Consider the following 27,671-nt stretch of genomic DNA (forward strand, 5'->3'; position numbering starts at 1 on the left):
TTACGTTTTTGCAGGGAGGAGGCACATCATTCTCTGGTGATCTAGCGGTTGATTAGTAAGGCCTGTTGCAGACTTTACTAATCCATCCTTTCGGCCAGAGCTCACAGCTCCGGCCGAATGGAACTAAGCGTCAGCACAGCCAGCATCAGCAAAGCGGTCTGCATCTGACAGAGATGCAGACCGTGTAGCTGCTCCCTCAAGCCAGGTACATGGCCCGTGACCACGTGTCTGACTTGTCAGGTGGCTGTGCGCCACATAGTACCGGTTCGCGGGAAAGGGGGGAGTGGGTAGATTGATGGGGGTAATTAGATGTTCTCAAATTCGTGTGGGAAAGTGAAATTACCTTTTTTTACTTTTCCCCCTCTGTTAATTTGTATACATTATGCTTGTTTGAAGTACTTCAATATTTGTCTTAAGTCAATATGTGATTATACTATATAGCTGTGTGTGTGTATATACCGTATATATACTATATATTATTAGGATTTTTATTGGAGTTTTCCATAACGGTTAATGATATTACTTTTGGATGAGTGGGTGAAGAGAAATTGGTAGAAACCTTTTAACTAATCATTAAGGGCTAGTTCACACCAAGCGCGGAGCAGGTGCAGAGCAGTTACAGAACGGATCAATACTGTGTCCAATGTATTCAAATGGTATTTCGGGCTCCAGTTCACAGCACAGCGTTCAGTTCCAGAGCATGTAAAAAAAAACTGCAGCAAGCCCTATTTTTCCTGCTCTGGAACGCATGCAAACACATAAAAAATGCATGCAAACCCCCTGGAGTGCACTGAAAGCCCACTTTAGGCTAAAAAACAGCAAAAACGGCCCGGAACATGCCAAAAAAGTGGCAAAAAACACTGCACTTTGTGTGCAGAAACTCATGCAGATCTGGTCTGCATTTGGTGTGAACAAACCCTAAATAAAGATTTTTACTTTTTTGTATATGCACAAATTGCCTAATTCTGGGTATTTGCATTTAAATACATTATTTATTTTTATGGAGAATTTTGATACTTTGATGTATTGTATCCTCACATGATAATTGACATTTAGTATCTCCTGTATAGAAACGTTTAATATACCCTAAGGCCCCCTTCACACCTAAGCTGTTTGCGCTCATAAATCAGTGCGACAAACAGCTCAACACTAGGAATCCCATTCATGTCTATGACCCCAGTGCACATGTCAGGGTTTTGTCACAAGCAGAAATACGCCTGTCGCATAAAATACTTCATGAGCTACTTTGGGGCTGATCGAAAACCGCAAGTTGCGATTATTTGCGCGCGTATTACGTGCGTTTTGCTAAATGACATGAACGTGCCAAAATCTGCTCACAAAAACAAGCGACTTAACATCTGCTCCTAAAACGCATGCAAAAACCTGTAAAAAATTATGCTCGTAAAATAGGTGTCGCTTGGGTGAATCCAGCCTTAGTTGTGTCCGCAATACAGAATATCAAACATCTTGTTACTGATGAGGAGGTTGATGAATTCCAGTTGTTTTAGGCCAGGTTCTGAACTCAGTGCATTGCGTTTTGCCACGTTTATGCACAATTTTACAGAGATTTTGCTGCGTTTCCGAGCATTTTTTTGCTTTTTTTTAAATCTTAAAATGTGCGCTCCATTACATTCCAGTGCGTTTTGATGCATTTCTAAGCGTTCCAGTACATTCCAGACCAGACAAAATGAGACATGAAGTATTTTTCTGGCCTGGTCTGGAACGGACTGTGCTGGTGTGAACAGAAGCCAGAAATAACATAAGGGTTACATTAGGATGCATTTTGGGTCCAGAAACAATCTTGTCTGGTCTGGAGATGATGTGCATGTGAATGGGCCCTTAGACTGATATGTGTGTAAGAGAATCCCATAACCTAGAACCTTCCACTCTATGACTGAGCTCATTGCGAGTGAACCTAGAGGTGAAAACTTGTTTACAGGTTGTGTTAAAAGACGCAAGGACACTTCTTGAGGTTAGAAGGAAAGAGGCTTAATCATTACATCAACATCAGTAGTTGCCTGTGTTTTAAAACAGGGGCTTGTAAAGTGGATATTGCTGGGCAGGGCAATTGCATTCCTGAATCTAAAAAATTTATATCTTGGATGTGTTTGTTAACTTATTACAAAGGACTTTGTCTGCTGTGTACTTCATAATATGACCATGTTGCCATTAAGCGACACAAACCCCTCAACTGTTTTCTCCTTATACACATCTACACAATGAACATTCTCCAAAGCCACATTTATGTTTTATAATAAAGTCTTATTATTTGAATCCCTTTAGAAAGTCTGCTATGCTCGCTCCCGTGTCTCTTCTCTCCCCTCACACTTCCTGTCCCTTAGTAAGAGCCGTGCACGTTGATTCTGATCACGTGCACATCTTTCTTTGCCTACAACTCCCATGAGGGCACCAATTGCAGTAGCTTCTGGAATGCACCGAGATCGCTCACAAAAGTTCCCCCTGCGTTCTGGGGCAGGAGGGGACGTGGCGGTGCATTGAAGTCAATGGCACCGCAGCCATGCCCCACCACCCGCAGTGTGAAAGGACATGTGGCAATACATTGCCTGCGTTCCGCTCCACTGCAAACACAAAAAATAGAGCAAGCAGTATTTCTTTGCGTTTGCAGTGGAACGCAACGCAGGCAATGTTTTGCCACGCGTCTGATCGCACTGCGGGCGGGGCTGCGATGCCATTGACCTTAATGCACCACCATGCCCCCTCCTCCCACCCCCAGAACAAAGGGGGACGTTTTGTGAGCGATTGTGATGCGTTCCAGCAGCTACCGCTCTGTACCGCCATTGCTGTGAACAAGCCCTCAGGCAGAGAGGAATCATCTCTCACTGAACACAGCTGCCCCCTCTATACATACTGTGACAGTGTCACTGCTTGTAATCTCCTCTGCAATGCTCTGAATTATCAAAACTACTGACAACAAATCTACAACAATCAATCAAATTTACAACAATCTACACAGAAAAACATTTTAAATGTCGGAGCCGTCTCCTCTGTGACTGTGTGACCAGATCCAGCATGTGAGCTGAGACTCAGAAGAAAGTAGGAGGCTGGTGACAGCTCACATGGTGAATCTCCTCCCCCCACACTCCCTCCTTGGTGAGCCAAGGGGGAGAGAAATCACAGATCATATATTTGTGTGGGAGAAATGAAGAAATCCCAGGTCCTTGCAGAGTCCAGAGGGGAGGATATGTAGGCGGAGACTGAGAAGACACGCCCCCAGCATGTTGTAGTCCTTCACCAGCACAGAGGGTGACTACTTTTCAGCTCCCATAGGGACCATGGAGAAGAAAAGTGGCCACCCTCTGGCAGGAAATTGTGGCTGGGGAGAAATAAAATGGATTTTGGAGCATTTAGAGCTAACCACTGACAACAAAAGGTGCACAGTCATGTATTATTTATATAATAGAAGTTATTTTTATTATTTCATTTCTGAGTTTTGAATAATCTCAGAATTGCCTCAAGCAGATACCATACAAGCCTAAAACCTGTTATCAAAGGCCCTAAGTCACATTATCAAGAATGATTTACAAGATATTAATTCAGAGTTTCTATATTTACATAGAATGTTATAGCTTTACAATTCAATTACTTTGCTTTCAGTGCAGTGTTGCTTAAAACTGAACTTGGGGGCAGGTATATAAGACAGTGAGGGGAATTTTTCAAAACTGGAGCAGACAAAAACTGGAGCAGCTGTGCATGGCAACCAATCAGCTTCTCTCTTTCATTTTCAAAACCTAACTGAACAAACTGAAGAGAGAAGCTGATTGGTAGCCATGCGCATCTGCTCCAGTTTTTGTCTGCTCCAGTTTTGATAAATTCCCCTCATCGTATTCTATATTTCATACATTCTTCAATGTGTTTTAAAATGCAAACAGTGTTAGTACCTGAATCTGATTTGCTATCAATCTCTTGCAGTCCCTATACAGCAGATGTAGGCTGGGAGAGGAAGAAGCAGTACAAGGAGCCAATCAGTTGTATTGCAATACTCATGTGCTAACAAGGAACATGCTTGTAGGAGGAAGGAGTAGAGTGAGAGAATGAGGAGCTAATCAGTCTGCTGCTTCTCCTTTCACTGTCTAGTTACCTGGAGTTCAGCTTTAAAGACTGTTTCATGTTTGACGTCACTACTCCATACTGCACTTCCTGTAAATACTACCCTTGTGAAATCTTTAAACAACTTGTAGTAGCACAGAGGGCTGTCCGCTCACCTGTACTTCTTGACCTACCATGTTATGATGAGATTATTATTATTATACAGGATTTATATAGAGATTGAGTGTACCCACTGTTCACCTGGAGTGAGTTTTCCCACCACACCTGCAATTCTAATGTTAAGTGATGGGAGCACTCTGCAATGCTCTGAGTTGTCTACTTCTTACATTCAGAGCCTCTTGAAGGTCACCCACAAGTTAAAACTAAGTCTTGCTAAATACTCAATGCTTTACAGCTCTACATTAAACTAATAAAGCATGTGCAATAAGGTCTCATTGGTTGTTGCTAGGGTTTTAGGACAGGGATTGTAAAGTGAATATCACTGGGTCACTGATTATAATCCTGCAATTAAAACATAAGCATAAAAAAATTAAGCATATTGTCATTTATGACACCAGCGACTTTACTGCATGCTCCATATAATGGTCATGTTTCCCACTGATAATATTTTAAAGCTAACTATAGACTATTTTAAAAAAAATGAATAATATATTTACAAATTATGAACTTAAGTAAGTAAGTACTCTTAGTGTGTGTGTGTATGTGTATGTGTGTGTGTGTGTGACCTATTTTCTGTTTCTAGCTATCTGTGGGTCTGGTCTGACCTTATTGAAAACAATAGACTCTTTATAAGGATACATGAACTTATGTTAGGAGTCTTTATGCATTGATGCTGATCTTTTTCCCAGGTGTACAGCCGAGTGCTAATGGTAAATATTAACAATTGGACTTATTTGTAATTTGGGGATTTCCGCTCCTAGTTACAAAAACTTGTTTGACCCTGTACCCCGAAGTAGTGTTCATCTGCCAATCCCTTAGTTTGGGTTTTAGTGGGTTTGAGGCAATTACATTGAGCTGCAAAATGCCAACAGGGGACTAGTACTCTGTGGGTGCAGGAGTTGGATAATAGAGTGACAGTGATTTTAGAGAGGTGGGTGCAGCAACTTTGAATTTTATATTTCTTAATCTGCAGAACAGTTATGAGTAATATTTGGCATTAAGACCCTGTAGTCCCTAACAATTCCCAACCGGGTGAGGTAAAGAATAGGTAATTGTATAAACGTAGAACATTAAGGCCCCTTTCACATGGATGCCTGTCAGTTCAATCCAATCAGCAGAGAATCTGTGCACGGATCCCCTGCTGTATGGAGCAGTATGGAACGGATGTCACTATTATGACATCTGTGTCTGTCCAGTTTTTCCCTCCATCTTAATTATGGAGGAAAAAACAGAACTTATCAGACCCATCCTAGGTCTATGGGGAGTCAGATGTAAGCAAGCATGTCACTCGTTTACATTCCAATCTGTCACCATCGGGTCCACCAAAAGGAAACTCTGTTCCATTTTGTTTTTAGGCCCTAGATGGAGTGTGGGGTAAGCGGATGTAAACAGACGCACAATTATATAGATCCAGCTGCCCATAGGTTAACATTGAGCTTCTGATCTGATCCACTTGAAAAGCTGACAGGCAGACCTGATCACAGTACCCGTCTGAAAGGGGCCTTATAATAAATAATTAATTAAATAAGTGCAGGAACTGGATATTTCTGTATTCTTGTAAAACTTACTGTTTTTGCTTTGCTTATAGGTTTTCGTGGAGACTTTGGATAAATGTTTTGAAAATGTATGTGAACTGGACTTGATCTTTAATGTGGATAAGGTGAGTCCCAGAGAACTATTTTTTGTTGCCCCTCAAAATCCATCAAATAAGTAAATAATGTACAGATGTAAAAAAAAAATGCCATTAGTCCCATACCTGTCATGAATGTTCTACCAATATATCTTTATTCACTAATGTAAAATGTAACAGCAAATTTGTGTTCTGGCACTACACACTATTGGACCTGGACACACCCTTCATAAATGACCACTAATTAAAAGAGGGTCATATAGGGATACGTGAAACAAAATCACCATTAGACACAGGTCCTGTTATTAACAAAGATCCTCCCCTAAATGTATACAATAAAACCAGAAGGAAGAAACATCCATCAAAAGACCAATTTATAAACCTTCTGCCCAGCCATATGCCATATTCTTCCTAAACTGGACTTGGGAGGGAGGAAACATGTCCTAAACAACCAGCTAGATCAGACATCTGTCAGCCCTATCCAGCCCTATTTTGCACCTGTAGGCTTTCCGAGGTAAATGTGCAAAATAGTAACTTTCTGATTGTTGCAGTTTACATAAGCATATGCCTCCGTCTGCACAGGACAGTGCCGGGATACGCTAATGGAATATGTGGGCTCTGTAGATTGCATTGCAGAATAAGAGCATGGGTCAGGTGTATTGTCCACTAACAGGATGTAGAGTCTAGGGCTGCAACTAACAATTATTTTTATAATTGATTAGTTGGCCGATTAATTTTTTCGATTAATCGGTTAAAGAAAGTGTCCCTTATTCACTTAGCTCATACACAGAATTCCCCAGTCCTACTCTTGTCTACAGACGCCGAAAAAGCATTTGACAGAGTGGACTGGGGATTCATGTTCTCCACGCTGACCTCCCTGGGCATTGGTCCCCGGATGTTAGCGTGGATAACCGCACTGTACTCCTTCCCAACCGCCAGAGTCAAAGTGAACGGCATATTGTCCCCCTCCTTTTCGCTGCACAATGGCACACGCCAGGGCTGCCCTCTCTCGCCGCTGTTGTTTGTTCTCTCCCTTGAACCCTTTTTATCCACTATACGTAATAATCCTAACATCCATGGCATACCCTCTCCAACCTTGGAGTACAAAACTGCAGCATATGCGGACGACATCCTTTTTTATGTTCGTGACCCTCGTATCTCACTTCCGCATATACTGTCTGAATTGCGTACTTATGGGGAACTATCCAATTTCAAGATCAATATGGGCAAGTCAGAGATTTTGAACATAACAAACTCAGGACGAATATGTCTCAATGCTATCCGCGTGATATGGTCTGCTTTAAAACCTGTTATTCTATTTTATTTAATTTAATTATTATTTTTTTTTTTATTAGTAACTCTGTAAAACTGGCGATTGTCTTTTACCCTAATACACTACGCTTCCGGTAAAATGATTGCCAAGTTCCAGTGAGGGGCCCCATCACTGTATTGTTATGCACTGTTTTGCCACATGCCTGAATGCGCATATTGCGCCACGCTTATTTCAAAAGCGCCCCGACCAGGGGACCAACCCCCCCCTCCCTTGTATCCCTGCGTCTCTTGTCCCCCCTTTTACCTTAGATATCGTATGTAATGTGATTGTCTTAATGTATGCTTAATGTATTGTATGTGTGTTTTTTTTTGTTATATTTTGAAAATCTTTAATAAACATTTAATATGGAAAAAAAAAAAAATAAAGAAAGAAAGAAAATTAAATACCATCTTTTATTTAGAATGAAATACCCAAATGGAGTGTTACAAAGTTTACTTCAGAATAAAACTGCATGCACATTTTTTGCACTGGCATTGCAGTACCGTAAGTTCCGGTGCGGGGCGATCACAATGCGGGCGGGAGGCGCATTTGAGGGGCCATTGAATGGCATACCTGATATGTGTAGTGCAATCGTCGTTTTCATATGTAGGTGCACCCAACTTGTGTTTCTGTTAGTATGCGTGCTTTTGCGGGGTCGGGGGACTTTTTTGGGGGTATTTTTATTTAACTTTTATTTTTTAAATTGTTTTTATTTAACTTCATTGCTATCACATGGGTGAGCTCACAAGCCCCTTATGTGACAGCACATTTGAGATGACAGATTCTCTTAGACCCTGAGTGTCACCTTTCCACTTCACTGAGGAATGTCAGCTGCCTGTTGAGGCAGCTGAATGTAAAAACAGCATGCAGTGGCTGGGAGAAATAGCCAGCCTCCTATTGGCTAATTTAAATGACAATAGCCAATAGCAGGCTGGCTATTGCACCCGCCTACTGCCTGCTGCCAATCAGCAGAGGAGGGAACTGGAGGAGAAAGTTCTCCTTCAGGTCCTCCTCTGCTGATTGACAGCATGCAGTGGGCAGGTGCAGTAGCCAGCCTGCTATTGGCTATTGCAATCTGAAATATCCAATAGCAAGCTGGCTACTTTTTCCAGCCGCTGATTGGAGACTTGACGCCGGTGTTCTATCAGTCCCTCGGACTCGAGCCTGAGGGATTGATAGTTCAATATGTCCCATCGCACTCCTGACCGGAGAAAAATCCAATAACAGGGTAGGTGCAGCAATGACAGCAGATGTCTCCGCAAATCACATGAAGTCAGCAGAAAGTTACTCGCACTCCAACGTAATGCCCAGTCAATTTCTTTATTGACTAAGATGGTATAACATCTCCAAGCTTGGAAATGTTATACCACCTTAGTCAATAAAGAGATTGGCTGGGCATTACGTTGGAGTGCAAGTGACTTTTTGCTGACTTCTTGAGGGATTGATAGAACACCGGCAGAATAGGGGGCACGGGGGAGCAAGGAAACGGGGCGGACGGGGGAGCAAGGAAACGGGGCGGGCCGGGGAGGATAAACAGAGTGGGCGGACAGTGGAGGAACGAGTGGGGCAGAGGAGGAGGAATGGAGTAGCAGTGGAGGTCTCTTCTCCCCGCTGGTGCCGGGTGCAGTGGTCTGTGTTGTGCCGATACAGGCGGGGAGAGCAGCGGGGATTGAAATTGACACAGACCACTGCAGCCAGCGCCAGGAGGAGCGAAGTGGCGTTGGGGGAATCAACTAATCGATAATGAGAATCATTGATGATTCTCATTATTGATTATAATCGATTTTATCAGTTAGTTGTTTCAGCCCTAGTAGAGTCACGTCAGGGGGTGTTGCAAACGGCATTTGAAGTAACAAGGAAAGTGATATGTGCTTACAACCTACGCTGTCAGCAATGTGGTCCTGCTGGTACCTTAGAGTTTTTATCTCCCTATAGAATAAGCTAATACAGCTTTCTGGTTTGGATGGTGTTTTTTTTTTTTTTAATCATTTTTGTGGCATCATTGCTTTTTACACAAACATTGCCTTGTCATTGTAATCCCATTAACCCACCTCAGTGCTTCACCACAAGCGCATCTTGATCTGTAATAAAGCAATATAACGATCTGCTAAACCTGATATCATATACAGCATCCATTAAAAATGAAATAGCAGGTTAAATGCCATGTAAATTGCTTTATGTTGTGTTGTTTTCTTTTATGGCGCGCTATAATCCTTTTGCTTCCAAGATAAGAAAAATAATGAAATGCATAGTAAGTAAATAAAATGTCAGCAAATTTTTTTTTTTTACTGTTTCTGTATATACTCTATTGGTACTTGGTATGTTAACATGACATCATTAAACTAATTTGTTGGCAAAATTTTATAAACAGAAAATAAATTAGGAGTTACTTGGTAACAACTGTTGCCCAGCTACAGCTACTTTTGTTTAGTTTAGGGCTAGGGGTTAGTTGCAAGTTTGAGTTGATGGAGAGTAGGACCGAAACTTTAGCTCTTCAAGGTTTGCTGGATGGGTTAGCTAAATGGCCAGATGTGTGCTGTTTGCCTGCCCGGACCTTTGGCTGCTGCTGTCGCCAGAAGTTATTCAGTTAGTGGGCATATTACTACCGCAACTAAATGAATGACTTCCCCCACCTGCTCACTGGCCTGTTTACATTGTAGATTAGCCAGCAGGTATCCCCGGGTGACATCATTGACCAAATATGGGAATGACCATATTTATTCAATGACATCACACAGCATCACCGGCTGGCTTGTTGACATTCAGCTTCCGGACAGGTAGCTGTCAGTTGCAACGGGAGTCTATCAGAAGCATGATTGTCATGTGTCCACAGTCATTGTATTTTTGTTGACAGGTCATCCAGGCTTCATTCATTGTGACTGACAATGGATCTACATACCTGGACAACTTGATTGATGTTGGATCTACATTGTAGGACATTTATTTTGGGCTCAGAGAGAGGTGGAGACATGATGACCTGTCAACACAAAAGTGACAACCCATGCTATTGATTTTCTTCTAGTGGGGGATATCTGGGGTCCCCTTTTCTAAAAGGGGCTTCCAGACCCACATTCTCTTGGGGACCAGATCTGGGTATTAGGAAACCACATAATGTGCAGCTCCAAGGTGTCCCCCAAGCATGTTATTTAAAGAAATTATGTATTTTCAATTTTACCTTCAGGCAGGTCTTATTTAAAAAACTGCTTCCCGCTGAACAGTATTTTTTGTAAGTATGTTTTGCATCGGTTCATGTTCCTCATGGCAGTGCCCAGCTACCTTTGCATTCCCCCCCCCCCAAATTTTGCAAACAGGCCCTTTAAAATTGTTCAGTGAACATCCAGCAAACTGACATTTGCTTGGTTTGCTCAGAGAAGAGTTAGAATGTTTCTCAGGTTATCATTGCTGCTCGTGCCCCATTAGGGTAATTTCTGCTCACTCCCTGACTGAGTGACACTCCTGTCATATCTTGGAACGCCAGGTGTTACCAGGACAGGGGTAAAGGCAAATCTGCCCAATGCATACTCTGACAGCAGTAAATACCTGACAGTGGTTCTGGCCCTTAACCACTTTATACAAAACAAAATAAAGGTTTTGGGCTGGAGTTTGGCTCTAAAGCACCACTTTAGTTTAGGTTCATTATTATTATTATACAGGATTTATACAGCGCCAACAGTTTGTGCAGCGCTTTACAATATAAGTAAGACATTACAATACAAGACAAGATGGTAAGGAGGGCCCTGCCCCTGAAGGCTTACAATCTAAAAGGTAGGGGGAGGTGATACATGAGGAGGTAGCTGTGTCGGGATGAATTGTTTGAGAATGTGATAGTTCAGTGGTCAGGTTACATAGTATTTGAGGTTGAATAAAGACATTAGTCCATCAAGTCCAACCTATTAGGATCTCATTCTAGGAGTACCCGTACCCCTGTATATTACGGTCCCTTAAGAAATCGTCCAAAAGTTTCTTGAACAATTCCACATTATTTGCTGAAATCACCGCCTGTGGCAGTGAGTTCCAGACCCTAACTGATCTTACTGTGAAGAACCCCCTTCGCACCTTGTGCTGGAATTTTTTTTCCACCAATTTTAGGTTATGGCCTCTAGTTTTTGTAACGGAGTTAATTTTAAACAGTTTATCGCTAATGTTGCTACCACCATTAAACATTTTGTACATGGAAATCATATCCCCCCTTAATCTCCTCACCTCTAATGTGAACATGTTTAAATTTAGTAGCCTCAACCAGGTTGAGGTGGGATAGGCTTCCTTGAAGAAATTAGTCTTAAGGGATCGCCTAAAGGCAGTCAGAGTGCGAGATAGAAGGACAGGTTGGGGTAGAGAGTTCCATAGGATGGTAGAGGCCCTAGTAAAGTCCTGGAGGCGAGCATGGGAGCAGTTGACGAGGGAGCTGGAAAGCAGAAGATCATTTGTAGAGCGGAGGGGACAAAGAGTAAATAGCATATTGACTTTGCATGGTAGTGGTTTTCATCCCACTACCAAAGCATATGGGTTGGTTAACCTATCAGCCCAATCACCAGGAGGAAATGTTGGGTCTTGGATTCTAGCTTGTGAGTTTGAGACTTTGCACAGGTATCAGGCAATGTAAAACATATTACCTCCTAGTTAAAGATTGTTTTATAAATCTGCCAGAACGGTTCAGTTGATAACCTTTTAGCAGTTGCATCAAAGCAATAAAATATCGTATTGCCAAAAGTCATTTATTTTGGCTTCTTCCCATAGAGTACCATTTATCTTGCTTTCTGACCCGTAGTAACTCAAAGTTCCAGGAAAGAAGCTGCTCTCTTTGTTCTAGTATAGTTATACAACTTTTCAGAAGACGTATGTACACTCTCTACCCACATGCATCATTTCCTCCATTATTTATTATTGTTAAATAAAAGTTTCGGTAAGATTGGAACAGGATTGCTGTTTATTATGCAGATGTCAGCAAAGATTGAAGACTAGAACTGGATGTTGCTTTGCAGCATATCATTCTTTTTGTGCCTTTGGAACACTGAGCATGATAAGATATCTTACCGGTGAGGGCTAAATAAGCATTTATATAGCTCTGACACTCTGTATAGGTATATACTGTTTATGCATATGTATGCATACATTGTACATAATGTAAGCATACATTCTAAGCTCAGTAGTGTTTTCACTTTTCACTATTTTAGGTATTAATAGAAATCATCATGAAGTGGTTTGGCTTACAGTATGGCTACAGCCATACTACAAGGGTTACTGGAGGCTTAGTTAGGACTAATCCCAAGTGCTGAATATTTCCAAAGCTTCCCCATCCTGCTGCCAGCCACTGAAGGAGATTTGAGTCCTTGACATGTTCGCGGGAGGAAATAAATCAATCGTTTTCCCCATCGAAGCTAAACAGCGTGGATGGAGGAATCTCCATTTTCCACTATTGTATTGTCTGAATACTCAAACCGTACCTGCACCTGATAGAATGCAGTCACGGTTTGCCTGACAGTTTTCCACCCAGCTCCGTTTAATTTGAAATCGACTCTTGCTAAGCCAGCTTGTGCCGCAGGGCTACAAACAACCTGCATTTCTGCTGATTCACCAGGAATTGTGCACTATTCGAGCATTAACTTTTTGCACTAGTAGATAATTTGGTGGATATCTTCCCTTTTTTCTTTTGCCCATTCTTGCTCCTTTCAAACCTCATCACATTGGTCTACATAAGAGCTACTTTCACTGGCTGTTGGACTGTCATTAACTTTCCCAATAATATAGAGGAATCTGGAGCTTACTAGCACTTGTTTTCTATTCACTTATGTAAAGATGAGAAGACCCCTCATCTTCTCCATCTACACCTTCTCCCTTGGTCAGTTAATAACCTCACATGGCTTCCAGTATCACCTCTATGCCACTGACACTCAAATATATCTTTCCATTCCACAACTCACCCCCTCAGTGTCCTTGGGTGTCACTAATCTACTAGCTGACATATCAGTCTGGATGTCACAACACTTCTTAAAACTCAATCTTTCAAAAACTGAGCTCATGGTATTTCCTCCTACCCGTGCACCTTCCCCAAATGTTTCCCTTGAGATTGATAACACAACTATCCATCCCTCCCCCCATGTCAAGATCCTAGGTGCCATCCCTGACTCAGACCTCACTTTCTTCCCCACATCCAATCACTATCCAAATCCTGCCGCCTTCACCTTCGTAACATCTCCAAAATACGTCCCTTCCTCACCAATGAAACCGCTAAATTACTCATCCACTCACTTGTTAACTCTCGTCTTGACTATTGCAACTTCCTCCTCATCGGCCTTCCACTACACAGGCTCCTCCCCCTTCCGTCTATCATAAATGCAGCTGCTAGACTCATCCACCTGACCAACCGCACAGTGTCTGCAACCCCCCTCTGCCAATCCATGCACTGGCTTCCATCCCCCACCCCCTCTGCCAATCCCTCCACTGGCTTCCATCCCCCACCCCCCTCTGTCAATCCCTGCACTTGCTTCCAATAGCCCAAAGGATAAAATTAAAAATATTAACATATCACTTATAAAGCCATCCACAACTCTGCCCCCGGCTATATCTCAAACCTTGTCTCAAAGTATCACCCTAACCGTGCCCTCAGCTCTTCCCAAGACCTCCTGCTTTCCAGCTTCCTTGTCAACTCCTCCCATATTCGCCTCCAGGACTTCTCTAGAGTCTCTCCCATCCTCTGGAACTCTTTACCCCAACCTGTACGTCTATCTCCCACCTTGACTGCCTTTAGGCATTCCCTAAAGACTTATCTCTTCAGGGAAGCCTATCCCACCTCGACCTAACCACTGAACCTTCACATTCTCAAATAATTCATCCCCACACAGCTACCTCCTCATGTATCATTTCCCCCTCCATTTTAGATTGTAAGTCCTCAGGGGCAGGGCCCTCCTTACCATCTTGTCTTGAATTGTATTGTGATTGTAATGTCTTCTTTATATTGTAAAGCGCTGCGCAAACTGTTGGCGCTATATAAATCCTGTATAATAATAATAATAATAAGGGTGTTTCCACAGGTGTGTAATAGAGTAGTGGATGTACAGAATTCATTACACTGATATTTAGTGACTATATTATATTATGCAAGAGTGATCTCTTGCATAAAAAAAATCTTTTAAGTTGTGTTTTTTCTTTTCATGAGAATGGTGGAGAGTCATCCGGGCAAACCAAAAAAATGTGGGTGTTAACTGCTCGTTTATGCTGGGACAGGGAAAAACTGCTTTACTTTCCTGATCCCCGCTCCCGCCGGCTTCCTCCAGGCTGCTAGGCCAATCCCCACAGCCTACTGCAGCTTCCATAGATCTGTATTAGACGTAAGGACACCGAGGGACATTCCACCAGGCGGAGAAGAGAAGGCTGAGTAAGTAAAAGTGCTTTACTACGGTCCTCTAGACATAAACGAGCAAGGGTAGTTTTTTTTAGTTTGCCCGGAGATAGGCCAATGAAATATGTCACTTATGATGATTGTGAGTTTAAAAGTATTGCTGTGATACAATCAGTCAAGTTTACAAGCTTGATTGATGTCAAGTGACTGCACCATAACCATTTAACCTTGAGTGTGTCACAAACAACATTTTATAATAGTTACATGTGCAGTGCCTGGCTGTGACATGTCATCATTTGCTGTATCATAATTTGAAATTATGATACAGCAAACAAAAAGGGGAAATATATTAGTACTGCTTATATAAAATGATATTTGTGTACGCATGTAGGGTATTCTAGTTCAAGCCCATCACCAACAGCAGTGTTTTTGTTGTCACTTACAATATGCAAGCTGCTACAGTACAAATACGCTCATAGAATAGAAATGGGAAAATATTCCAATAAAATAGTAAAGCCTCAGGCCCAGCCAAAATGTTTTCTTCCAGTTTACTTTAACCCCTTCATGCCTGAGCTTTTGTTTGTTTCCGTTTGTTAATGACTGACACACTTTTTAAAATTTTTGCTGTGTGATTCTTCAGTGGTACTAAAATACTTTCTTACTAAGTGCACCCACACATATAGGGCAAGAGGACAAATAGGGCTATACATTATATTTATCTTACATTTGTGTGCCTATTACCTCGCTTAGTACAAATAAAATATTAAAAAACGAGGAACAAATGTAAAGAAAACCCTTTTCCCCCAGTTTTGATTTTTTTTTTTTTTTTTAGAAAAATAGAACAGCTAAAAAAAAAGCATTCAAATAAATGTATTTATTTATTTGTCCTTTATTTGGAAACACCTCACATCCCTAGGATTTCAGAAATGTTTCTGTACTTCTCAGCCTAAAACTGAAAGCTAAAAAAATGTTTTATTTTTCTATAAAAGCTAATAGTGGTCACCAGGTTAGACAGATGTGGCTTATAATGTCACCAAGTGTCACATTTTGGCATTGGGCTCCTTGAAAGATTTCCATTCGGCTATAATTTGGCATTGGAATAAGATAACAGGCATCAAACTGCTTCCCTAACCTTCTTTATTATGAACAGATGGGACATAGTTTTCAATATTTTCAAGGTTCTTGTGTCAGTGCTGAAAAGAACATTTAGACCATATTCATTTGTAACTTTACAGTGTCAGACTAGTTGAAAACAAGTCCCTCATTATTAGGAGCAAAGAAAAGGGCAGTTCTAGATTTTTGCTGACTGAGCATAATTATATTTGATGCCCTGTAAAAAAAAGTGAGGTGTCTTCTCGTTATCGCTCCTTCCGTCCTGTGTGTATTCTATATACTTGGGAATTTATGATTCTCCAGAGCCCTAGGATTTCCCCCATTTTGTGAGGGAGGGTACATGCCTAGGCACATTTTAGGTGGTGCTATATGCATAGTCATACTCCTCTGTGTACCTATTTCCTATATATAAAGATTTGGACAATCCCATTCTGATGTATATGTTTGCATCCTGCAAGAAAAAAGCTTGGTTTTCTCAAAATGTATATGTTTACATAAACGTTTCTTGCCTCTACTGATTCATGTTACATTCAATTACTGAGACAATTTGTTTTTGACAGATAATCGTATCTGTAGATAAGTCACTATCTATTTCACCAGTTATATAATTTATTTTTAGTCTTTACATAATCACCTAAACTGCGGTTATAAGTGTACACTGATTATGCATTGCTCTTTTGTAATTGCGGATGTATTTTCAGATAAGTTACTTAATGTACAGTTTCTATTGTCACGTAAGTTTCTTGCAGAATATTTATGAATGACAGTATAGCCTAAAGTTCAAAGTGTATTAATATAGACAGTATAGCCTGAAGTGCAAAGTGTATCACTATAGACAGTATAGCCGGAAGTGCAAAGTGTATTAATATAGACAGTATAGCCTGAAGTGCAAAGTGTATTAATATAGACAGTATAGCCTGAAGTGCAAAGTGTATCACTATAGACAGTATAGCCGGAAGTGCAAAGTGTATCACTATAGACAGTATAGCCTGAAGTGCAAAGTGTATCACTATAGACAGTATAGCCTGAAGTGCAAAGTGTATCACTATAGACAGTATAGCCGGAAGTGCAAAGTGTATCAATATAGACAGTATAGCCTGAAGTGCAAAGTGTATCAATATAGACAGTATAGCCTGAAGTGCAAAGTGTACTAATATAGACAGATTAGCCTTAAGTGCAAAGTGTACTAATATAGACAGTATAGCCTGAAGTGCAAAGTGTATCACTATAGACAGTATAGCCGGAAGTGCAAAGTGTATCAATATAGACAGTATAGCCTGTAGTGCAAAGTGTATTAATATAGACAGTATAGCCTGACGTGCAAAGTGTCTCAATATAGACAGTATAGCCTGACGTGCAAAGTGTCTCAATATAGACAGTATAGCCTGACGTGCAAAGTGTCTCAATATAGACAGTATAGCCTGACGTGCAAAGTGTCTCAATATAGACAGTATAGCCTGACGTGCAAAGTGTCTCAATATAGACAGTATAGCCTGACGTGCAAAGTGTCTCAATATAGACAGTATAGCCTGACGTGCAAAGTGTCTCAATATAGACAGTATAGCCTGACGTGCAAAGTGTCTCAATATAGACAGTATAGCCTGACGTGCAAAGTGTCTCAATATAGACAGTATAGCCTGACGTGCAAAGTGTCTCAATATAGACAGTATAGCCTGACGTGCAAAGTGTCTCAATATAGACAGTATAGCCTGACGTGCAAAGTGTCTCAATATAGACAGTATAGCCTGACGTGCAAAGTGTCTCAATATAGACAGTATAGCCTGACGTGCAAAGTGTCTCAATATAGACAGTATAGCCTGACGTGCAAAGTGTCTCAATATAGACAGTATAGCCTGACGTGCAAAGTGTCTCAATATAGACAGTATAGCCTGACGTGCAAAGTGTCTCAATATAGACAGTATAGCCTGACGTGCAAAGTGTCTCAATATAGACAGTATAGCCTGACGTGCAAAGTGTCTCAATATAGACAGTATAGCCTGACGTGCAAAGTGTCTCAATATAGACAGTATAGCCTGACGTGCAAAGTGTCTCAATATAGACAGTATAGCCTGACGTGCAAAGTGTCTCAATATAGACAGTATAGCCTGACGTGCAAAGTGTCTCAATATAGACAGTATAGCCTGACGTGCAAAGTGTCTCAATATAGACAGTATAGCCTGACGTGCAAAGTGTCTCAATATAGACAGTATAGCCTGACGTGCAAAGTGTCTCAATATAGACAGTATAGCCTGACGTGCAAAGTGTCTCAATATAGACAGTATAGCCTGACGTGCAAAGTGTCTCAATATAGACAGTATAGCCTGACGTGCAAAGTGTCTCAATATAGACAGTATAGCCTGACGTGCAAAGTGTCTCAATATAGACAGTATAGCCTGACGTGCAAAGTGTCTCAATATAGACAGTATAGCCTGACGTGCAAAGTGTCTCAATATAGACAGTATAGCCTGACGTGCAAAGTGTCTCAATATAGACAGTATAGCCTGACGTGCAAAGTGTCTCAATATAGACAGTATAGCCTGACGTGCAAAGTGTCTCAATATAGACAGTATAGCCTGACGTGCAAAGTGTCTCAATATAGACAGTATAGCCTGACGTGCAAAGTGTCTCAATATAGACAGTATAGCCTGACGTGCAAAGTGTCTCAATATAGACAGTATAGCCTGACGTGCAAAGTGTCTCAATATAGACAGTATAGCCTGACGTGCAAAGTGTCTCAATATAGACAGTATAGCCTGACGTGCAAAGTGTCTCAATATAGACAGTATAGCCTGACGTGCAAAGTGTCTCAATATAGACAGTATAGCCTGACGTGCAAAGTGTCTCAATATAGACAGTATAGCCTGACGTGCAAAGTGTCTCAATATAGACAGTATAGCCTGACGTGCAAAGTGTCTCAATATAGACAGTATAGCCTGACGTGCAAAGTGTCTCAATATAGACAGTATAGCCTGACGTGCAAAGTGTCTCAATATAGACAGTATAGCCTGACGTGCAAAGTGTCTCAATATAGACAGTATAGCCTGACGTGCAAAGTGTCTCAATATAGACAGTATAGCCTGACGTGCAAAGTGTCTCAATATAGACAGTATAGCCTGACGTGCAAAGTGTCTCAATATAGACAGTATAGCCTGACGTGCAAAGTGTCTCAATATAGACAGTATAGCCTGACGTGCAAAGTGTCTCAATATAGACAGTATAGCCTGACGTGCAAAGTGTCTCAATATAGACAGTATAGCCTGACGTGCAAAGTGTCTCAATATAGACAGTATAGCCTGACGTGCAAAGTGTCTCAATATAGACAGTATAGCCTGACGTGCAAAGTGTCTCAATATAGACAGTATAGCCTGACGTGCAAAGTGTCTCAATATAGACAGTATAGCCTGACGTGCAAAGTGTCTCAATATAGACAGTATAGCCTGACGTGCAAAGTGTCTCAATATAGACAGTATAGCCTGACGTGCAAAGTGTCTCAATATAGACAGTATAGCCTGACGTGCAAAGTGTCTCAATATAGACAGTATAGCCTGACGTGCAAAGTGTCTCAATATAGACAGTATAGCCTGACGTGCAAAGTGTCTCAATATAGACAGTATAGCCTGACGTGCAAAGTGTCTCAATATAGACAGTATAGCCTGACGTGCAAAGTGTCTCAATATAGACAGTATAGCCTGACGTGCAAAGTGTCTCAATATAGACAGTATAGCCTGACGTGCAAAGTGTCTCAATATAGACAGTATAGCCTGACGTGCAAAGTGTCTCAATATAGACAGTATAGCCTGACGTGCAAAGTGTCTCAATATAGACAGTATAGCCTGACGTGCAAAGTGTCTCAATATAGACAGTATAGCCTGACGTGCAAAGTGTCTCAATATAGACAGTATAGCCTGACGTGCAAAGTGTCTCAATATAGACAGTATAGCCTGACGTGCAAAGTGTCTCAATATAGACAGTATAGCCTGACGTGCAAAGTGTCTCAATATAGACAGTATAGCCTGACGTGCAAAGTGTCTCAATATAGACAGTATAGCCTGACGTGCAAAGTGTCTCAATATAGACAGTATAGCCTGACGTGCAAAGTGTCTCAATATAGACAGTATAGCCTGACGTGCAAAGTGTCTCAATATAGACAGTATAGCCTGACGTGCAAAGTGTCTCAATATAGACAGTATAGCCTGACGTGCAAAGTGTCTCAATATAGACAGTATAGCCTGACGTGCAAAGTGTCTCAATATAGACAGTATAGCCTGACGTGCAAAGTGTCTCAATATAGACAGTATAGCCTGACGTGCAAAGTGTCTCAATATAGACAGTATAGCCTGACGTGCAAAGTGTCTCAATATAGACAGTATAGCCTGACGTGCAAAGTGTCTCAATATAGACAGTATAGCCTGACGTGCAAAGTGTCTCAATATAGACAGTATAGCCTGACGTGCAAAGTGTCTCAATATAGACAGTATAGCCTGACGTGCAAAGTGTCTCAATATAGACAGTATAGCCTGACGTGCAAAGTGTCTCAATATAGACAGTATAGCCTGACGTGCAAAGTGTCTCAATATAGACAGTATAGCCTGACGTGCAAAGTGTCTCAATATAGACAGTATAGCCTGACGTGCAAAGTGTCTCAATATAGACAGTATAGCCTGACGTGCAAAGTGTCTCAATATAGACAGTATAGCCTGACGTGCAAAGTGTCTCAATATAGACAGTATAGCCTGAAGTGCAAAGTGTATCACTATAGACAGTATAGCCTGAAGTATATATATATATATATCTGGAATACATCTGCATCTACATAGCACTATTCATTAACTGTGTCTCAATATAGACAGTATAGCCTGACGTGCAAAGTGTATCACTATAGACAGTATAGCCTGTAGTGCAAAGTGTATTAATATAGACAGTATAGCCTGAAGTGCAAAGTGTATCAATATAGACAGTATAGCCTGTAGTGCAAAGTGTATTAATATAGACAGTATAGCCTGACGTGCAAAGTGTATCACTATAGACAGTATAGCCTAAAGTGTATCACTATAGACAGTATAGCCTGACGTGCAAAGTGTATCACTATAGACAGTATAGCCTGAAGTGCAAAGTGTATCAATATAGACAGTATAGCCTGAAGTGCAAAGTGTATCAATATAGACAGTATAGCCTGAAGTGCAAAGTGTATCAATATAGACAGTATAGCCTGAAGTGCAAAGTGTATCAGTACAAGCCCTAAAGTGGTACGTTATAGGCCACCTTCCTCTGACCACCAGTACCTAGAGATTTTAAATAAGGTAAATTATAAACCCCTGGCAATTAGTATAAATGGATTGAATCATCAGAGGAATATCACTTCCGGAATCCCCCATAGGAGAGGAAGAAGCACAAACCTGATCCCAGGTTACTCATCAGCAAAAGTTCTAGAGGAAGCGCACTGCACACATCCCCCATAGAAGGGACACAATCGATTTCTGACCTTAGTTTAACACTGGGTCCAACCACCAGGGGAGAGGCACAAAAGTGGAAGTTTTGGGTTTATATTTTCACAGTTAAATGTACTGAGATCTGGAATACATCTGCATCTACATAGCACTATTCATTAACTGTTGGATCACCATTGCAAGGTTATCAAGTTTTAAGTGACTGGTTATGACATGGACTTTGGAATAGATTGTAATGCAGTATTATGCTAGTTCATGATAATAGGTTGTTTATTTGTTTTAGTGTTTAGTAGAAATTGCTTTTGTCATTGGTGATAGCGCTACACTATAAGCTTTCTCACTTTGGTTTGTGATAACACATTCTAAGTGTTGGCAGCTGCACACTATAGATAGGGAATCAATAACGCAGATGTTTTTGTGTATATCATTCAACTGAGATAGGGCTGACCGCCTAAGAATTTTGTATTGTATTGTACACAAAATGGAAAACAGATGTTCATGGCTTGGAACAGAACAGCACAAAGATACTAACAGGAATTAGAGAGGTTCTAGATAGGGGAGGAAAAGAAGGAAAGAAAGCATGAGCTGAGGGTCTTAGAGAAAGCCCGGTGTCTTCTGTTAACCCCTTTGTTTCAGCAAGTGGGATTTCTACTTTGACACCACTGCCATAGTTCACAAGGATTTTATATTCAGGTCAAGCTCTCTACACTGCATTTTGACCTAAAATATAAAAAATTTTAGGTTAAAACTTCAATAATTTGCATGTTCACAAACAGGGCCGGATTTACTCTCTCTGCTGCCCCAAGGCCAAGTTCCTCAATGTGCCCCTTACCCGCCCGGCACCCGGAACTTCATGTTCTGGGCATCGGGAGATAGGAATTCCACACCCCTGCTGCCCCTCTACTCCCTCTACTCCCTGCTGCCCCAAGGCCGAGCGTTGGTTGGCCTTGTGGGAAATACGGCCCTGTTCACAACAATAGAAAAATAATTGCAGGTTTATATGCCTTTTGGAAACTGATATTCTTAGTGTGTGTTATTTTATGATCCTTTTATCATTTTATAATCCTTTTATCCTTTTACATCCTTTGTGTATTATTTTATAACACACAAAGAATAGCAACTCAAATGTAAACTAGCAGTAATGGTACTTTTGACCCCATCTGACTGGAATATTACAATGTAAAATATTTGTTTTGTAGCTAAAATAAATTCTTCAATATAAGCATAAAATGGATCACAGGATGATTAAGACGGATGTATATTTATTTCTGCTTATTTAAGCACAAAATAAGAAACACATAATACAACATTAGAAACATGTAAATATATACAGAAAAGAATAAAGATTATTACACATTGGAGATAAATGTACAGCTGACATCACATAGCTCTTCAAAGAAATTTTAGTACATTGGGAGCTCCAACAGGTAAAAAACCGGCACTCACAAGGGGATCCGTCCATCCAGTACTTTATTTGTAAAAAGGCATAATCAGCAACAAACAAACAAATGCTTACATGTTTCAGCCCCCAAACTGGGCCTTAGTCCATGGGCATTTCGAACAGCAGGCACATAAACTGTATGACGGGGAATGTATCAGAACTGGAGCAGACAAAGTCTGGGGAAGCTGTGCCGTGCGACCAATCAGCTTCTCTCTTTCATTTCCAAAGCTTAACTGAACAGGGTGAATAGAGAAGCTGATTGATTACTATGAAAAACAGCTCCTGTTTAGATACATTTCCCTCTGTGTATTTGTTTTCTAAAATACATCATCGTTTTGATGGTTTACATTCTCATCTTCCCTTAGGTACATTATATATTACATGAAATGGTGATGGGTGGAATGGTTCTGGAGACCAATATGAATGAAGTTGTTGCACAGGCTGAAGCACAAAACAAGCTTGAAAAGTCTGAGGTAAGTTCCATGAGTAAGGGTTAGTATTCCTGATCTGATTGCTTGTTGTATCCAACCCAGGACTTTTCTTTTAGATACTTTAACACAATTACTATTTTGACACTGAAAGTCCCAAGCCATTCAAACATATATAGTTACATAGTATTTGAGGTTGAATAAAGACATTAGTCCATCAAGTCCAACCTATTAGGATCTCATTCTAGGAGTACCCGTACCCCTGTATATTACGGTCCCTTAAGAAATCGTCCAAAAGTTTCTTGAACAATTCCACATTATTTGCTGAAATCACCGCCTGTGGCAGTGAGTTCCAGACCCTAACATATATTCCTCTTCCTTAGATATTAGAGAGTTAAATAACGAATAAGCCTTTTATCTGGTGATGAGGGAACCCCTAACTGCAGCAGGAGGGAGACTTTGGGGGAGAGGGAGTAGACAGAACTAAGAACTCTGTCAGTGAAATCTTAATTTTGGAATGTCTGGGTGATAAAATACGCCAGAGTATGATTCAACATCCCAGCATTTGTCAAATATTGAAATGTCACTTTTCAGCTCTATAACTAGAGTTGCAACATTTGTCAGAACTTTGAAGAGAATTATCTTAAGATAAGAAAAATTGTATTTTTGTTTTTCTTTACTAAACTACAGTAACATCTGTACAGATAACCACATTTTCTCAAGGAAACATTTGATTTGTCTGCCACAAAATAACAATTTATAAAAGATAATTCAACATAGAAGCAGCTTTGACATTATTTCTTACTGTACAACAAAGTATAAGGAAACACAAATAATGTCTCAACAAATTAAGTATCAGCTTTCAAAAGTTTATAGTAGTTAAGCTAATGAAAGTAAGCATGTAGATATTTTTTTATTTTTGTATGTCTTACTTCTACATAAGTCATTTGAATTGCAGACCTCCATTTACTGCAAGTAAAGGCGTCAGCTTGTTACCCCACTTCAATCATTGCAATCCAGGTTACTGTTGTATATAATGCCCAATCCTTGATGTTAATTGTTTTATATAGTACTGACTCCTGTCATCCACAACTTTCCTACTGGGGGTCTTAGCTCTTTTGACCTTGGCATGATGGCAACACACACATCAATAGAGAACACCAGACCCTATATGTATGAGATTTAAATAAGACATATCTACATGTACTTACTTTATTCATGTGATATATCTGCAATATTGTTAATTTTGATTATGAGGATGAATGCACCATGTCAATATTATGTGTCATTTGTTAAAGTATATCAACTTTATCTGTAGGCATTGTTTGAATGAGGATCTAATGTTTGCTTGTTCAGATATGTTGAAAAATTCAACAATTTTCATGGGATGTATTTACTTTTTCACATGACTGTAAAGCTCTCAGCCTGCTCCCAATGTGGTTCCTGAACTCGGAGCATAGTGACTCTGCTGTCTAATGTTACTAGTTTTTAATGTGCAGTTACATTATTGCACACATTTAGTTTGGATATATGTTGTGTTATGTGGACGCCATCAAAATTGCTGTATATGAAAATCTGTTATACAATGGACTTCACACAGAAGCTGAAAACAGAAGTTGACATACATGGCGGCATCCTTGACAAAAATGCTACATAAAGACTGCACTTTGCTGCTGTTCCTAAAGCAGTTTGTTTTAGCATAGGGAGTCTGGTGGTATATCTCTCAATTGTAGAGGGCTAGTTAAGTTATGTGATCTGTTAAGTATTTGGATTCAAGGCTAGTAAAAGTGTTAAGAGGTAGGTCAAGGGATGCAGTAATTTTAGAGTTTACTTTATGTGTTTATATGTTAAGGGTTGGGTAGAGGTTAAGGTTAAGTACTTAGGTCTGGTTATGTGTTAGACATAGATTAGAGGTCAGAGGGGTGCTTTGGATAAGAGTGACTCACTTATTCACTTTTTATTAAATTCAAAAGCCTACAGTGAACACTACTGGTGCCAGATTGTCATGTACCTAATTCTTAATCCTGCTCTTCCTTGTAGTGGAGAGAGCTTATTTACTCAGAAACTCAAGGTGATTCAGGAGGAAAGATGAGATCCCCAGTCCTGGGTCCAGGCTTTAGCAGTGGCCAGCACTCGATAATTGCACAGATGTGCACAGCTATTAAGAAAAGGATGCTCGCTAGGGGAATTAGCTCCTGCTGGGAAAGAGGAACAGACCGTGTTCAGGTGTCAGGAGAATGCCACCAGAAGTCAGAGAGGAGTCAAGCGAGCTCCTACTGGGATAGGAACGGACGGTGTTCAGGAGTCAGGAGGACTTCCCCAGAATTTAAAGTAGAGTAGGGTGGTGTGTGTGCTGGAGGCACACTAAGACAGCCAGGGATTCTGGGAGAGAACTGGTGAGGCTAGGAGAGCTGTGAGCCTGAGGGGCCACCAGTACAAGTGTGGGACAGAACTTCAAAGAGGACCAGTGGGTCAGAAGTGCTAATGTTTAAAGTGGAAGCCAGGAGGCTATTCTTGTGTTGTTTGAAGCCTTGCATGAATGTTATGCTGAACAACCCCTGCGAGGGTATCCAAGATGGATGTATGAACTTTATTTTGAATAAACGTGGGCTACCAAGCCCTTAAACCGAAGATATTGCGAGTAGACAGCATTCTTAAGCGCTCACCATATGTGTTAATATCCCCAAACATCACAATGTCTTTCCTACTTAAATGTGTAATCATACACATTCTAGCTTATTATATTGCAAAATAGTTACATAAAGGTACATCTTCTGTCTACTAATTGTTTTTCTGTTTCCTTTTTTGTTGGGTCAGACTGGTTTCTCTGCAGCTCCAGCAAGAGCAGTTTCCGCTGTGAAGAGTATGAATTTACCAGAATTACCACGCAATATCAACATTGGTGACCTCAACATCAAGGTTCCAAACCTCTCCCACTTAGTATGAGGGGGAAACCTTTCAAAAAGCTGTTCCCCATGTTCAACCAGGTCGCTTTCCTGGAAAGCATTGCTCTCAAATATATATTTAGATTACTGGTCTTTTTTTTACCTTCTGCTTACTGGATTAAAATGGTTTGTTAAATGTCCTTTAGTGAGTTATGCATTGCCAGATTTATTCTTTATGTCAAGGGATATTCAAGGTTTTATTGTCATGATTAATAACTTATCACATGTACATCTGTAGGTGAGCAGTCGGAGCCTGGCGTTTCATATACAAAAACAGAAGAAGTCCAGGTTATAGGCTATATGTATGTGGTTTCCTGGCCAGTATGCTTTACCTAGCCCTGTCTCACTGTAAATCAATTCAGCTTTCATTGTACCATACTTGCCAACAGTCTAAATACAGGGACAGATCTTATGTCACGTTGGTAAACCATAGTCTCTACTGAACTGTGTGGATACTAGCTGTTTGTTCCTGGAACCTTGAAATGTCCTTTGGTATAAGGAACTGCTGGCAAACGAATTTGTGAATTCTTTAAAAATTAAAATTGGGATAATATTGTTACTTTTTCCAAATTATATAACTGGATTTGATGATGATTTGTGTCTTTAGACAGGACTACACATGAAAAGCATTTTTTTTGGTGGGGGTCTAAAATCATACAAGGTGTGCAGAAATGAAGCACATGATGATATAAGTATTATAAGATTGTAGTTTCATTGATCAATTTCACTCTTCCCTGCCAGTTGCTATGTAATAGTAAAAAAATATGCTCCTGGCCAGTTCATATGTAACTGTGCTTTAAGATTTGCAGAAATTTGTAAAGTTTAAAGGATGTCATACATGCAACATTTTCAACATTGCAATTACATCCAGGGAACGTTGGAGAAATACAACTTGCCTTCGACAACCAGCCTTGATAAACAAGATGCAGCTGAATTTATACTGGATATTTGCCGGATACAGTCTGTACCTTGCTTGATGAATCTTCCTCACCCCCACAGCTGTAGTTTCTGCTACCAACGAGTCAACCTTGGATGATTACCTCATTAAAAAGTCTTGCGGCCAATTCATTTTACATAGAGATAATCGGGAAACTTCATCAAGTCCATGTTTACACAGACTTTTGTTTCCTACTGGAACAGTCAGATCTGTTTAAATTTTCAAGTTACAGAACCTTTAGAATAAAACAGATTCAGGGAGTTTCCTCTTTACTTTAAAACCACAACGATGAATAAACTTTCATGGTTTTATGTTTGCATAGTAAATGGACTGAAAGGTAAATAGTATAGCTGCATCTGTGTTGCTAAATAAGCTTGTGTTCCAGCACTTGAACAGGTCAATTTTGTTTGCAAAGAGGTCATTTTCTAATTGGGTCCATACTGGAAGCATACGAAATTGTTTCATGGAAGATACAGAAATGTTTTCTAGTGTATATGTTTAAATACCTTTGTTCTGCCAAGAAAGTCATTAAGTTGCAATTTAAGGCCATGGGATGCTGTTTAATTTTGTTCATTTAGCTAGGAAAGGAAAAGGTACAAATACTTACCTTATTCCTCGCTCCCATAGGCTTTCTCCTCTCCCTATGACCAGCCTCCCAAAGCTGCTTCACTTGGCTGCCCTGCCAGTCGCAGCTCTCTGACATCATCACGTACAATGCAGAACCAAGGCAGCCTTTTTATTGTACAAGAGGACATCAAGGGCCTGTCCACATTTTGGAGCATCAGACAGTTGGGGAGAGCATCGGCTGCTGGGGAAGTGAGGAATAAGGTAAGTATTTGTACTGAATTTCTA

At 40.6% G+C, this 27,671-nt stretch overlaps 1 protein-coding gene across 5 annotated transcripts in view; it reads left to right on the forward strand.

Annotated features, from left to right (window-relative positions):
- The window catches only part of LOC108799667 (AP-3 complex subunit sigma-2), a 59,985-nt gene extending 33,851 nt beyond the window's left edge, over positions 1–26,134 (forward strand). For 2 of the 5 annotated variants that reach the window (XM_018571566.1, XM_018571592.1), the window contains 3 exons: positions 5,816–5,887; positions 22,875–22,982; positions 25,755–26,134. In XM_018571566.1, coding sequence (XP_018427068.1) covers positions 5,816–5,887; positions 22,875–22,982; positions 25,755–25,883 — 309 coding nt within the window. In that variant the 3' untranslated portion in view covers positions 25,884–26,134. Of the gene's footprint in view, positions 1–5,815; positions 5,888–22,874; positions 22,989–25,748 lie in introns of all 5 variants that reach the window. The other 3 variants (XM_018571574.1, XM_018571588.1, XM_018571582.1) reach the window with 3 other exon arrangements.
- Positions 26,135–27,671: the final 1,537 nt, after the last annotated feature.

This window comes from Nanorana parkeri, unplaced genomic scaffold (genome assembly GCF_000935625.1).
Source record: "Nanorana parkeri isolate BGI_ZX_2015 unplaced genomic scaffold, ASM93562v1 scaffold42, whole genome shotgun sequence".
Lineage (NCBI taxonomy): Eukaryota > Metazoa > Chordata > Amphibia > Anura > Dicroglossidae > Nanorana > Nanorana parkeri.